The sequence below is a fragment of the Copadichromis virginalis genome, linkage group LG5 (assembly GCF_057382275.1).
Source record: "Copadichromis virginalis isolate Kocher_CV1m ecotype Utaka linkage group LG5, C_Virginalis_male_GT1.1, whole genome shotgun sequence".
NCBI classification, from domain to species: Eukaryota; Metazoa; Chordata; class Actinopteri; order Cichliformes; family Cichlidae; genus Copadichromis; species Copadichromis virginalis.
In genome coordinates, this window is record NC_140622.1 from 35697627 (window position 1) to 35709977 (window position 12351).

General features: G+C 38.1%; 1 protein-coding gene across 3 annotated transcripts in view; it reads right to left on the reverse strand.

The window, feature by feature from the left end:
- asic1b (acid-sensing (proton-gated) ion channel 1b) overlaps positions 1 to 12351 on the reverse strand; it is a 184381-nt gene that overhangs the window by 22633 nt on the left and 149397 nt on the right. For all 3 annotated transcript variants that reach the window (XM_085457586.1, XM_085457584.1, XM_085457585.1), the window contains 2 exons: positions 11369 to 11519; positions 4388 to 4515 (listed from right to left, as the gene is read on the reverse strand). In XM_085457586.1, the coding sequence (XP_085313712.1) occupies positions 4388 to 4515; positions 11369 to 11519 (279 nt within the window). The remainder of the gene's footprint in view (positions 1 to 4387; positions 4516 to 11368; positions 11520 to 12351) is intronic.

The following is a 12351-nucleotide window of genomic DNA, read 5'->3' on the forward strand; positions in this document are numbered from 1 at the left end:
GGATAGTGAAAGTCTTATGTGTGCCTATATCAATAGAGCACGCATTCAGGCTTGTGCTGAATTGATACGCCAATCTTGTTGGACTTAGAAAGAGCTTTGCCACGGCTTATGTGGGAAAGTGACCAAGGTGTGCATTCTAAAATGAAGCTGACAATTTCAGATGTCTTGAGATTGCTGAAAAGGAGTGAATGTCTGAAAGGGCTATAGAAAGTAGAAGACAACTGAAAAATGATCAGCAGAGCGTGTCGGTCAACATATTCAGGAGACTAATAAATAGACTAAAAAAGATCTAATCATGGTCTCTGCTCCCCAGGAGTAACGGAAATAATTCAGTTACAAAAAATAACTGAGATAATAATTGAAATGTTAAATGAAAAATTACTTAAAACCAAGCATAAATGAATCCTGTGCACATTTGAGTTAGCTTTAGACTACTGTTTATGTAGACAAAATAAACTAAATTCCCTCCGGAGGAATGCATTTTGTAATTTGCATGTTATATCACAACATTTGCCGTACTCATTTACATTTCATCTGCCTTAACTAACAGAAGAGAAAAATGTGATGCGTTAAATGAGGTAGGAAACTAGGAAAAAGAAGGCAGTATGTGTTTCTGTCTCATCAGTTCAATCAGTGCATCACTGAGTGCTCACATGGCAATAAATTAAAGGCCACTGTTGTGATTTAGGGACCAGCAGCTAACAATCTGTAGTGGGGGGGCACGAGGCAGCCACGGGTATCACAAACTGGAGTTGGTTACTAATAACACCAGGAGATGTTCAGCATGCACATACAATAGTCATAAGTAGTCACATACAGTGCAGTGCACTCAAGTAAAATAGACAGCGCGAACAAAAACCTAACCTAATCAGGAGAATATAATCATTCTTCTGATTATTTTAACATCAAGGGTACTTCGCAAAGTCAAGCTAAACTTAAAAACCATCAGAGCATAATAAAATGTGATAATCGATAATGGGCGTATCTGCATTTATTCACAGTCACGTGGATTACATCCCTTAAAGGAGTTCTTTAACTTGAAAATGGGTCTTTTATGTACATTGGTCTGCTATTTTGATTTCCCTGCATTTTCAAAAGCTCTTTTCAGACTTCTCAAACCACTCTGTGGCAACATTATTTCCCTTTGGTTAAACTCAGCAAAAGCTGCTGTAAGTGTGGACAAAAGTAAATCTGGCGTAAAAGATTTCAGGATATTTTCGTGTGCTGAGCAAACCTCGAAGTGGAAAACAAATCACGAGAGAAAGAGGTACAAAGCAGGGGTGACTGTGGACAGAAAAGGAGGCGCATGGAGAAATGCTGGGAGAATTATTTTGTATTTTTTTTACTTTGCATGTAAAGTAGAAGGATATTGCAGATTATTCTGTTGCCAGATCACGGTGAGTGACAGCTTGGCTGGCTGAAAAGTCCCCAACAGCTTTACACTACAGGACTGCTGAAACAGGAAGATGAATGAATGGGAGCAAACTGCATTAGATTAATGAAGACTGAGCCTGCCAGACAATGGGATAAATAAATAGAGACTGAAAGAGGGGAGAAAGGGGGAATGGAGAGATTGTAGAATCATATTAAAGAGAGGAGAATTGTATTAAAGGAATTGTAATGACTGTTGGCGAGGAAAAAAGTAATGGAGCTAGTGGGGAAATAGAGAAAAACAAAGAAGGACACTCTCCTGCAGACGCGACGTTCACAGCATGCAAAATCCTGCTGCAGCCTGCCGACACTGGGACGCACTTAGTAGTAGTGTGGATGTGGAAGGACCGAGATCAAATCTTCTTTCTCTCTCCATTTATTTTGCATGGTTCTGAACCATATTAGGGCCCAGACTATGTGATTTGTCTGACTGCATGCTTGCCATTGCACCCACAGAATTATTCACAGTTCAGAGGAATAACCTACATACACTTCATTTCACTCAACAAAACCGACTTCGACAAGCTGGGGGAAGTTTGTGTTCCTTAATATGTGTTAAGGCCCCGTGTGGGTAACTATTAGGACTGCGTGGAAAATCCAAGCCTTCCAAGAAGTGCACAGACTTGAACAGCCTGCTCAGGGCAGATCTTTCTGGCTAACAAATCAGCATTTCAAACTCCACCATATTAATGATGGAAAAATAAAAAGTAAGCATTCTTTGCTGATGAGTTTGTGGGAAACTTTGATCTGAAACATTCCCAGAAATGTTTTTTAATGTTCTTAAAAAACATTTAAAAAAGAGAATAGCAGTTTTCCTCCAGCACAGCATAGTGCTGACAGTGCATTGCTTACCTTGTGGGTCTTGTCATTTCAAATCCCTGTGGTCTGACAAAAACCTTGAGCAATACCAGAGCCATTTCCACTTCCCTGGATGCCTCAGTCACTGAGCCATGTGTGCAGTCTAACTTGGTGTCTGTTTTAATTTCTGTTCTTCCCAACAATCTAAATACTAGCAAGTTTTCAGTTCACAGAGTCTGAAATTCATTCATTTTAACCTCCCTCATTTGAAATTTAAGGTGTGAGTACAAGCTATTCAGTTCGTACTCACACCTTAAATTTCAAATGACTGACTGTCAGCAGGAAGTTCAGCAAAGCTATCAGTCTCACGAGTGACGAGGCAGACAAGGGCAGAGCCATCAGCAGTGCCTGAGAAGCTGCTGAAAGATCCTCCTGATGGTTTTGAATCAAAGAGAGTGAGCAGTAAAGTGCGAGTGCTACTGGGATGTGGGCCAGGGCTTGATCAACCCTAAAGGAGTAACCAGGGCAATGCAGGGATGTCTGATGTGGAAAGACATTAAACATCTTCAGTGACTAAAGACACAGTACTGATGATGTGGGCCAGCATGCAAAATCCCATTACACTAGATAAGTTGATTTCATGCTGACTAAGACACTTACACCACCTCCTCTTTGGAGGCACCATAAGCCCAAGCAATTGTATAAATACTGATTACCCCAATTTTACACATCTAAAGCCCTTTTTTCAGTGATATGCAAGACTTGCAGCTCCCATCAGTCTGCTGAAGTGACATGGGTTAGTTTTAATGTTGGTGCTCTAATAGCTGCATTTGCAGAAACCCAAGCCAGTGACGAGAGAGTCACACATTACGAGTGTGGTATTTTTGATAACTGCAAAAGATTTCTTGCACCTGTGTCAGTGAGCATTGACTCTAGTGATGAGTAACTACACTTTGGAACATTTACTTCCCTCTTCCACTGCCACTAGGAGCAGGGTCTCTCTCCCTGTCACACTCTGTGTCTGTATGTTTGTGCCGCTGAGACAGCATCTCTTGCTTAAAGGCTGCAAGAGAGATCTGTCATCTGATGTAGAACTACTGAAGACACATTAAAAAGATTGTAAAAATATTGTAAAGCTTATTAGAAAGCTAAAATGCAGAAAGAGTCATTAAGATAAATTATTATTACGCACATGCTATTTCTATTTAGGGCATTTGTCAGTGAGCAGAGCAACTCAAGAAGACACTGGAAAGACCTATGCAGACATAATATACTACTGTAATTTTATGCAGTTGAAATATAAGCCATGCTGAAAATGATATGAAAATGTCACAAAGTCCTAATAATAAGGGCACAGCAACCTTTATTGAATTGAAATTTTATTTTCGTTTTAACTTAGTCATAAAAGCTCAAAAGTCAAGATCCTGTCAGATGAATGGAACGGAGTGTATGTGTGAAAGGGCATTGTTTTCTGGAAAACGTGTGAAAACATAAATTTGCTTACGTTATGTCAGGACTGAAAAGTGAAGTTTGACAATAAAATATGTCTGAGGCTGTTAGAAATAGGTGACCTCAGTCCTCTGCTACTCATTTCCGCCTCAAGGCCACATTCTGGTAGAAAGCACCTGAATCTCATCATGAGAGCTTCAAGCTGCATTGTGGGTAATAAAGGCACCATGTTTCATGCTATATTTATTTATCTATGAGTGACTTATGTATGTATGTATGTATGTATGTATGTATGTATATATATGTATATATTGTACTATTCTTAGTTAGCGTATTGTCTGTCTTGTCTTAATGTTGGTTTAAAATGGAGCACTGTAACAAAAAATAATTTCCCCCAGGGATCAATAAAGTATTCTGATTCTGATTCTGATTCTGATATGAATGAAGTTCTAAATCATAGAAGTACTCTTTGCAGGGAGACTAGCAGCCTTTCCTGTAGGAGTAATTACTACTCTAAATTATTCAGGGATTTGAAAAGCAGAGTAATGTTTTCATCATTTTGAAAGTGCAACAGATTATTTTTCGCAGATAATGCCTCTTTATAACTGCAACAAATTATCCTCCAACATCTTGTTGACAAAACACGCTGCGATACAGTGTGTTATTGTAGTTTCAGCGTTCCACTTGTGCCATCTTTCCAAGGACGTACCCGTTGTTCCTGACAGGAGACAAACGTCTGAAACCCCGGCGCCACTCCGAAGCCCAGCTGGTCTATGAACGGCGGCTCATCTTGGGTGTGGATCTGAACTTTGATCCCTGCTTCAAACGATGTCTCATCTGTTGATAACAGAGATTACGACATTTACAATGAGGATGATGATTTGTATGCACAGACTGGCCTGCATGATCAAACCAGCAGCAATTGTTACTAATCAGATGGAGACAAAGCTCAGCTAACGAGTAAAAAAAAAAAAAAGATGCTGAAAGTTAAAACAAAATGAGAAACGTAAAATTGTAGTCTCAGCTGAGCAGGAAAGAACTATCCCAGTGGAGTTATTAATTCGTAATTGCCATGATTTTCCATGGATGACAAATGCATTGTGGACTTTTAGGAGTTAATAATTGGAATGAGAAGTGACAGGATAAAGAAGGTGGACTTCCCAAATAGACCAGCTGATAACAATACACGCCCCGCAGGAGTCTTATGCACTACAAGGGCATACGAGAGTGAATGCATAAAATTAATAAATAATTGATGATGAGGATAAAACGAAAATCAATATAGCTGACAGCTTGTCTTGCTATAGCACTCTGCTGTATAGATTTTAAATGAACCAGATGGGCCTCTTTGATACTGAGATCAGGGAAACCTCACAGCGAGGTGGTGATTCAAACCTATACTTGTGCAAACATACTTTTGCAGAACCCTGGACCTGCTTATCGTGGCGATGGCAGGTTGGATTCAAGAGGTTTAGCTTCTTTGAGCGCCGGCTCGGGGATAAAGTAGGATGTCTGTTTCCTGCCGCCTTTTCTTTCCAGTTGTCACTTGCTATAATCGTCTAAGTGCTAGGCTTTCTCACTATTTTCAATTAAAGTGCTCTGAAATGTGGCTTGAATTGGCAAGAGAGCTTCGAAAAAGAGACACAGACTTTAACGGTTACACATTTCTTTTCTGATACACAAAGCCATTTTTTGCTGCTGCTGCAGCCTAGACGAATGCTTGAGGCTTAAAGCAGCATATATGTATATGTCATACCCAAGCTCCTGTTTGCATGAGTGCAAACAGGAGGACTTTAAGTAGTGGACATCTGTCTTCAGTACACAACTGAAGTAATAACAATTGGGTGAAAGTATGGAACAAAATGCGAGTATTATACGTTGCTTCATTATTGTTTCACTGCCTGTGCTTTCTTCTGAAATAATGCCAGGTATGTGATAATATGTCTCAGCACAGAAATCAATAACCAGGAGAGGCTCACAATAACCTTGTCAGCTTTTAGTATAAAAAATATATGTGTGTTTTCACAGCTGCCACCAGACACATTTTCAAATTACTTCAATTTATTTAACTTTTTCCTTATTAAAGCATATTGTTGCTCCCATTTCCTCCCACAGTCTGAAGATATGCAGATATAGTGAAGGTTAAGCTCCTAATTACCTCCATCAAAGATTTGTTTGACTGCTTCTTTATTTTTCTGTTTTTTAGTAGAATTACTTGAAAAATTATGGATGGACGTGCATGATGGATTTACTAGAAGTGGGACTTGGCCCAACTTAGGCGTGATCAACTTTAAGGGCTGATATTAATCCAGTTCTTGGTTAAATTATTTTTTTTTAGAAGGATTCTTTACCATTGCCAAATCTGATATTCTGCATCATATCTTCACAATTACATATCAAATTTCAATGGATCTGGGTCCAGAAATTTAATTTATGTATAACGTAGAGGCAATTTCAGCCCTGTTTGAGCTTTGCAGTCTGACTGCTCTTGTTTACCTAGAGGTGTTAATATGAGTGTTCATATAAATTATACAGACACGTTCATACACGTATATTATCTGTAGATTGATATTGTATCCTGGGAGTAACCTTTCTCTAATTTATGAATTCTAGCATATGCTTCACCCCCTGACACTCTGAAAATGACAACTAAAGCGGTCCACAAAAACTGCTGGACACTTAAAAATATCACAATTTCACTGCAACAATAATTTTTAAATGTCAGTGGAAACTGTGTTTTCTATTCCCATTTCTCAAGCAAATTAAAATCAAGAGAAAAGAGAATTGCTTTGCTAAGATTTCAGTTTCAGTGGTTTTGTATTTAGTTTGTCACCCTTGTCTGGACATAAATGCTAGTCACCAATTAACTGTAGTAACAAAATTCTCTCCATTTTTCAGCCAGAAAAGCTTTCAAGGCTGACATTTTTCTCCATGACATCCCATAGGTGCTCTATGGGATTTAGGTCAGAGCTCTGGAGGGCTTTTCTCCTCTGATTTTCCCCTAGGTAAAATTATTCCATTGGGTAGCTGGTCATGCTGAAAGATCCACTCCAGTCCTTTTTTAACAAAGAAAAAAAGAAAAAAAGAAGAAAAAAGTCAAAACAAACAAAAAAGAAAAAACAAAATGATTTTTAAGAAGGTTTCTTACGTTTGCATCCGTGTTCCCCTGTACGCCTGATACACCCTGATTTTATCAAAGCAAGTTCAACTACACCTGTAAAATAATACACTTACATCCACTTTATCTTTTGCGCATTTTCTTAAACTAGTTTAATCCTACCTGTCTTATTGTTCAGTCACTCGCCCGCTTTACTTTTACTCACTAATCCTACGGCCTGTGAACTCAGGTGTATCTGATGATTCTTTTTGATCTCTAAAGCTGCTGTTTCTTTGTTACATGGTTCGATCAGCTGCTACACATTCTCTCCTTCTGGTACATTCCCTTTAAAAACATTTTTTTGACAATATACCAACTGTGAAGATTGAGTTTGTGCTGCTCTGCTGGCGTTCTTTGTGCAGACGACACTTGACCTGTTCTCCCTCCTTCTCCCGTTTCTCTCTCGTCTTTGCAGTGGACATGGGCCGCTAAGTTCAATAAATCAGAATTAGCTATTTCCACATTACTTAGGAGGCATGCTCATGGATTCGGATCTGATTTATTTATTTTAGTAAAGAACACTGGCTTTAAAGTTGTGGTAAACTGTTTGGTTCAAACACCAGTGTGTCTAACATTTTATGGAATAATCATATGAAAGACATGGAGGGTGTTGTAGCTTTAATATCCATAAACCTTTTGATGCCACTCCACACATAAATGACTGTTATCCATAATTCCCATGATTCTGGGAGGTTTTTCACTGGTAGTTAGACACTAGCTTTTATATTTATATATTTTTTATACAGTTTGCTCCATAATGTGTGGGACAAACATGGTTTTGCTTCTCACCACCGCAATAGATTGTAAATCAAACAATCAATATGTGATCGAAGTGCAGACTTTCAGGTTTTTTCAGGTGATTTTACAAAATATTTGGCTACAAATATATAGTAATTACAACCATTTCTATACACAGGTCCCCATTTTCAGAGGTTCAAATTTAATTGGCCAATTGACAAGGGAGCATCCAGGTGACGCCTTCTCCCATGCTATTATATGACAAATAAAGCAGACATAATATTTGACGTTCATTTAAAAGTGTTTAATTGTATGTTATAGCTTTTCACTGTAATTTTACTGTGATTTTAAAATATGAGGCCCAAAGAGGACATCATTAGACCAAAAAATGCAAATAAACCTAACAGTGAGAGACAACAAAAACTTTAACAGTGGCCAAATCCACAATCTGGTGCACTGTTAAATAGAATAAATGCTCTGACCAGCTCAACACCAAAAGGCCCGAAAGACCACAGAAGACAGCTAAAGTGCACAAATTATTTCCACTTTTAAGAAAAACAACTTCACGACATCTAATCAAGTCAAGAACACTTTTGCGTCAGCAGGTGTATCACTTCATGACGCCTTCATGAATAGAAATACAATATAAAAATGTGCAAACCACTGATTACACTCAAGATCAAGATTAGACTGCCAAAAAAAGACATAAAGGAGCTTCGACAGCTCTGTAGAAGTGATGTCGAAGCTTCTACAGAAACTGTAGAAACTACAGTTAACTTGTACCAAAACCAGAAACAACTCATGATCCAAAGCATACCGCATCATCTGTCTAACGTGTTGGTATAACTTCCAGTGGAACCAGGCCACTAGTGTTTATTGACAATGTGACTTTTGATTGTAATAGCAGCACGAATTCTAAAGTGTACAGGGCTATACTTTCTGTTGAGGTTCAGCCAAATGCTGCAAAACTGATCAGACGGTGGTTCATGGTGCAAATGGATGACCCCAAGCAACCCAAGAGTTTCTTATAGTAAAGAAATGAGATACTGTTCAACGGTAAAGTCAGCCACCTGATCTCAACACAACAGAGCGTGCTTTTCCATTATTAAATACAAAACTGAATGAAGAAACAACAAGCACAAACAAGCAGCAACTGAATGTTATTTGCAGCAAAGGTCTGGTGGAGCAACTCAAGGGAGGAAACACAACATTTGGAGATGTCCATGAGTTCTACACTTAGGGCTGCAAACTTTCATCCAAATATTAACAAAGACTCTTTATATTTAAAATTGTAATGCGCTAATTTTGAACTGCTGAAGTATTAACATTAGGCATTGTGTATAAAAATCATTCTTGAACGGTTCATGCAAAATTTCTTTTCTCAAATAAAAGCATATAAAGTCAGCTGTGACGTTGTAACAAGGCAAAACCAGATACATTTCTTTGTCCCAAAAATTAACATCTTGATGTATTTGTTAATATTCATAATTTAGCTGTGTGAAAAAATCATGTGAATACTAATCATTATGCACAAACCCTTTGTTCATTCCATTGGTATAAAGTTGTAATTGTGAATAATCACCCATGCATTTCTCACAATAAATGTAATAGAGCTGTTGGTTCAATCTCTCATTCTTTTGTTTTAAGAAGTCTTGGGAAAGTTAATCCCACAGATCTTTCTTGCAGCAGAGAGCTCGACCTGTAGAAAACGCACAGTGGTATTATTGTTGACTGTATTCCACTTAGTTAGGGCCTGCTTTTGTGCATGCTGGGTTACTATTCAGTGCTTACTGGAGCACTTAATGGAATTGAGCCATCATATTTATGTTTCCTGTACTCTCCCTAGTCAAAATATCTGCCAAGATCTACTGGGCAGACCAGCACCTGGATTTTCCTCCACTGATGAATGTGTGTCTGAAATGAGAAGCCAAAATTGTAAAGCATTTTATTCGCTAAGGTAGAAAATCACTATGTACGTGAAGACGTTTTAGAGGTAAATTCTGCCTGTAATGCAGCTGTTCTGTCTTTTTCCTTCCGGTCCTGCATTGCTGAACACCTGAGAGGTGTATTTCTATTATGTAGAAACGCTCAAACACCCAGCAAATATGAAGTGAATAAAGAGCATATTTTAAACTATCAGCTGCACCTACTTATTATAATACCTATTTTGCCAAGCTTAAATCTTTTTTTGTTTATCAAGTAGAATGAAAGTATTGTTAGTGACCTATCTCACCTTATTATCTTCATTTAGTGGTTTGCAAGAGTGTCAAAAAAATCTTAGCTTAACATTTTTATTTACAGCTGCGAGGTATTTCCCTGCAAAAGAAAAACTTTCTCTATAGTAAAGTCTGCAAGGTAACTACAGATGACTTTTTTTCAACCCCCAAATCTGCATTACAGGATGCACATCATATCACTCATCTTTACTTGTGTCTGTAAGTGTGAAATAGTAGATTTTAAGGAACATAAATCCTTTGCCCCGGTGTGTGTTGGGAAGCTTTCCCAAACACCTGCTCCTGTTACTTCATTGCCCAGGGCATTTTTTGCCTGCCTTGTTTGCTGTTTTTGTCAACAACAGTTAGCATAAAGGTCCCTCGGTCTTCCACAGCATTTGTTGACTATATTTCCCAACCAATATATTTAACTCTAAAAAAACAAGCAAGCAGACAGCGTTAGATTCCTCACTGATTATTGATTTTGCCTACAACAAATTTTTGACCTCATTCTACATCTAACAAATGGGTATAACTCAATCAACTGCCAATTCATATCATTTGGAAATTAAGTTGAATTAAATTAAAAAATTAAATAATTACAAAAACAAAGAATTTGGATTACCAGCTAAACACTATGTTAAAAATAATGAAAGACTAACAGAATATTCCAAAGAATTAAAAGCATGTAGAGTGTATAATATTAAAGTGCATAATTATTACATCCTTTGATTTTCAGCACGCCTCTCGGAAAAGTCTTCAATTATTCAATAATCTTACATGAAAAGCATTTAATATTAATACAATTAAATCAGGACAGATCATGGCGTACTGCTCTAAGTTTCATGTTTAATAATGATCATGAGTATTGTGTTTCTGTGACCGCACTGGACTGTTCCTTTACGGTCGTTTCCCAGTGCCTATAAGATAATGATGCAAACACACAGCAGACTATGCTGGTGAATTCAAATCAGTTTTGCTTCACCTGAAGCAGCACTGAGGAGACGCAACTCTTCTGATGACGGCTCGACCCCGAATGGGAGAGCCCTCAGCCTTAATCGGTTATGTATAAGTCAAGTGCTTGTCTGATTCATGTGGGCTGACTATATGACTATTCATTCGGTTATATCACAATAAAACTTCCTGATCAGTATTCATCTGTCCTTATTCTGTATCTGGGAAACAGTGCGTCAATGCATTGCAGGTTCATCACTCATTATTAATCAAGATGTGTAAAACATTTCTAAAAGCGAATCAGAGGTTTTTGTTGTATGGATTTCTTAGATACACACCTGGATAAAATCCCTTTGCTAAATGTATTTTATTTGTCACAGTTACATATAGAAGACTTAGAGGGAATGCAATACAGCCTAGTCAAATCTTTACCTTAGAGGTTGGAAGAGAATCTCTGTGATAGTTATTTCCCCCCCTCTGGTGTTTCTCAGAGCACCGGCATTGAAAATAACTTTCTGTTTTCAGGTGATTCTGATGAATCTGTCTTTTTTAAATTAAAGTTCCCCTAACAGTGGTACAAGGTGAGAGCTTCAAAACTGGGGATAAAATGTCCTCAAGGTGAGCTTACCAGTCTCTCCCCAGACAGGCAAGTATTCATCCTGCTGGATATCCAACATCAGCTCCAGGCCATTGCCCATCCCACCCTTCGTCGTCACCTGCAGCGGTTTTCCATCTTTGCCTGAATTAAATGTGTAGCATTTCCCATAGCGCGTGAATATCTGAAATACACAGAGAAACAGAGTTTAGTTTTTATTATAAATAGCCACAAACCTTCAACCTTACACTCATTTCTGACCATGAAATAAAATCAGATTTTTCAGCTGCATGAATTTATTCTCGAGAAGTTGAAGCAAAGGTAACAGCACACGGGATTGTTTCAAAAGCAGCTGAAATGCACCTACTGCAGCCTGTTTTTGTTAGGCTGTCAGCTGCAGACCTCAGAGGTCTAAGTGCTGAGATGCTGTTGACAAAATGAGCCCTCGTCGCTCTCAGTACTGCATGATACAGTGTGTGCTCAAGTAAATATGACATGACTTATTTCAGAATGGGATAGTGTTGGCCTGAAAAGTCTCTCAGGCCAATGTACCAAAGTAAATCTTGCAAAAGGAAATAAAGATATTTTATATGTTGTTTTAGATAAAACAACAATTTCTTAGTGATGTGCGATACCACTGATTTCCTTTCCGATTCGATACCAAGTAAAATTCTGGGTGGTATCGACAATACTGATCCAATACCGATACTTTGTACAAAAAACTTATTTTATTTATTGTATCTTTTATTGTACTTCAAATTATAGCATCATAATGATTACTATGTTGTTATCACTTAATAATGCAGAATTCATCATATAGAAATATATTTGAACACCTTGCCTGCCTGCAGCACTAAAGGACTCTGTGAGAGACGTCTGTCTCGCCCTAGCAGCACCTATCCCTGTCCCTCTTCAGTTTGCCTTCAAAGGCGGAAGAGGAAGTAGTTCCTTCCAATGTAGACAATCCGAATGATATAGTTTCTTTCCACTGTGTTCCTGTTAATGATAAACTTCAA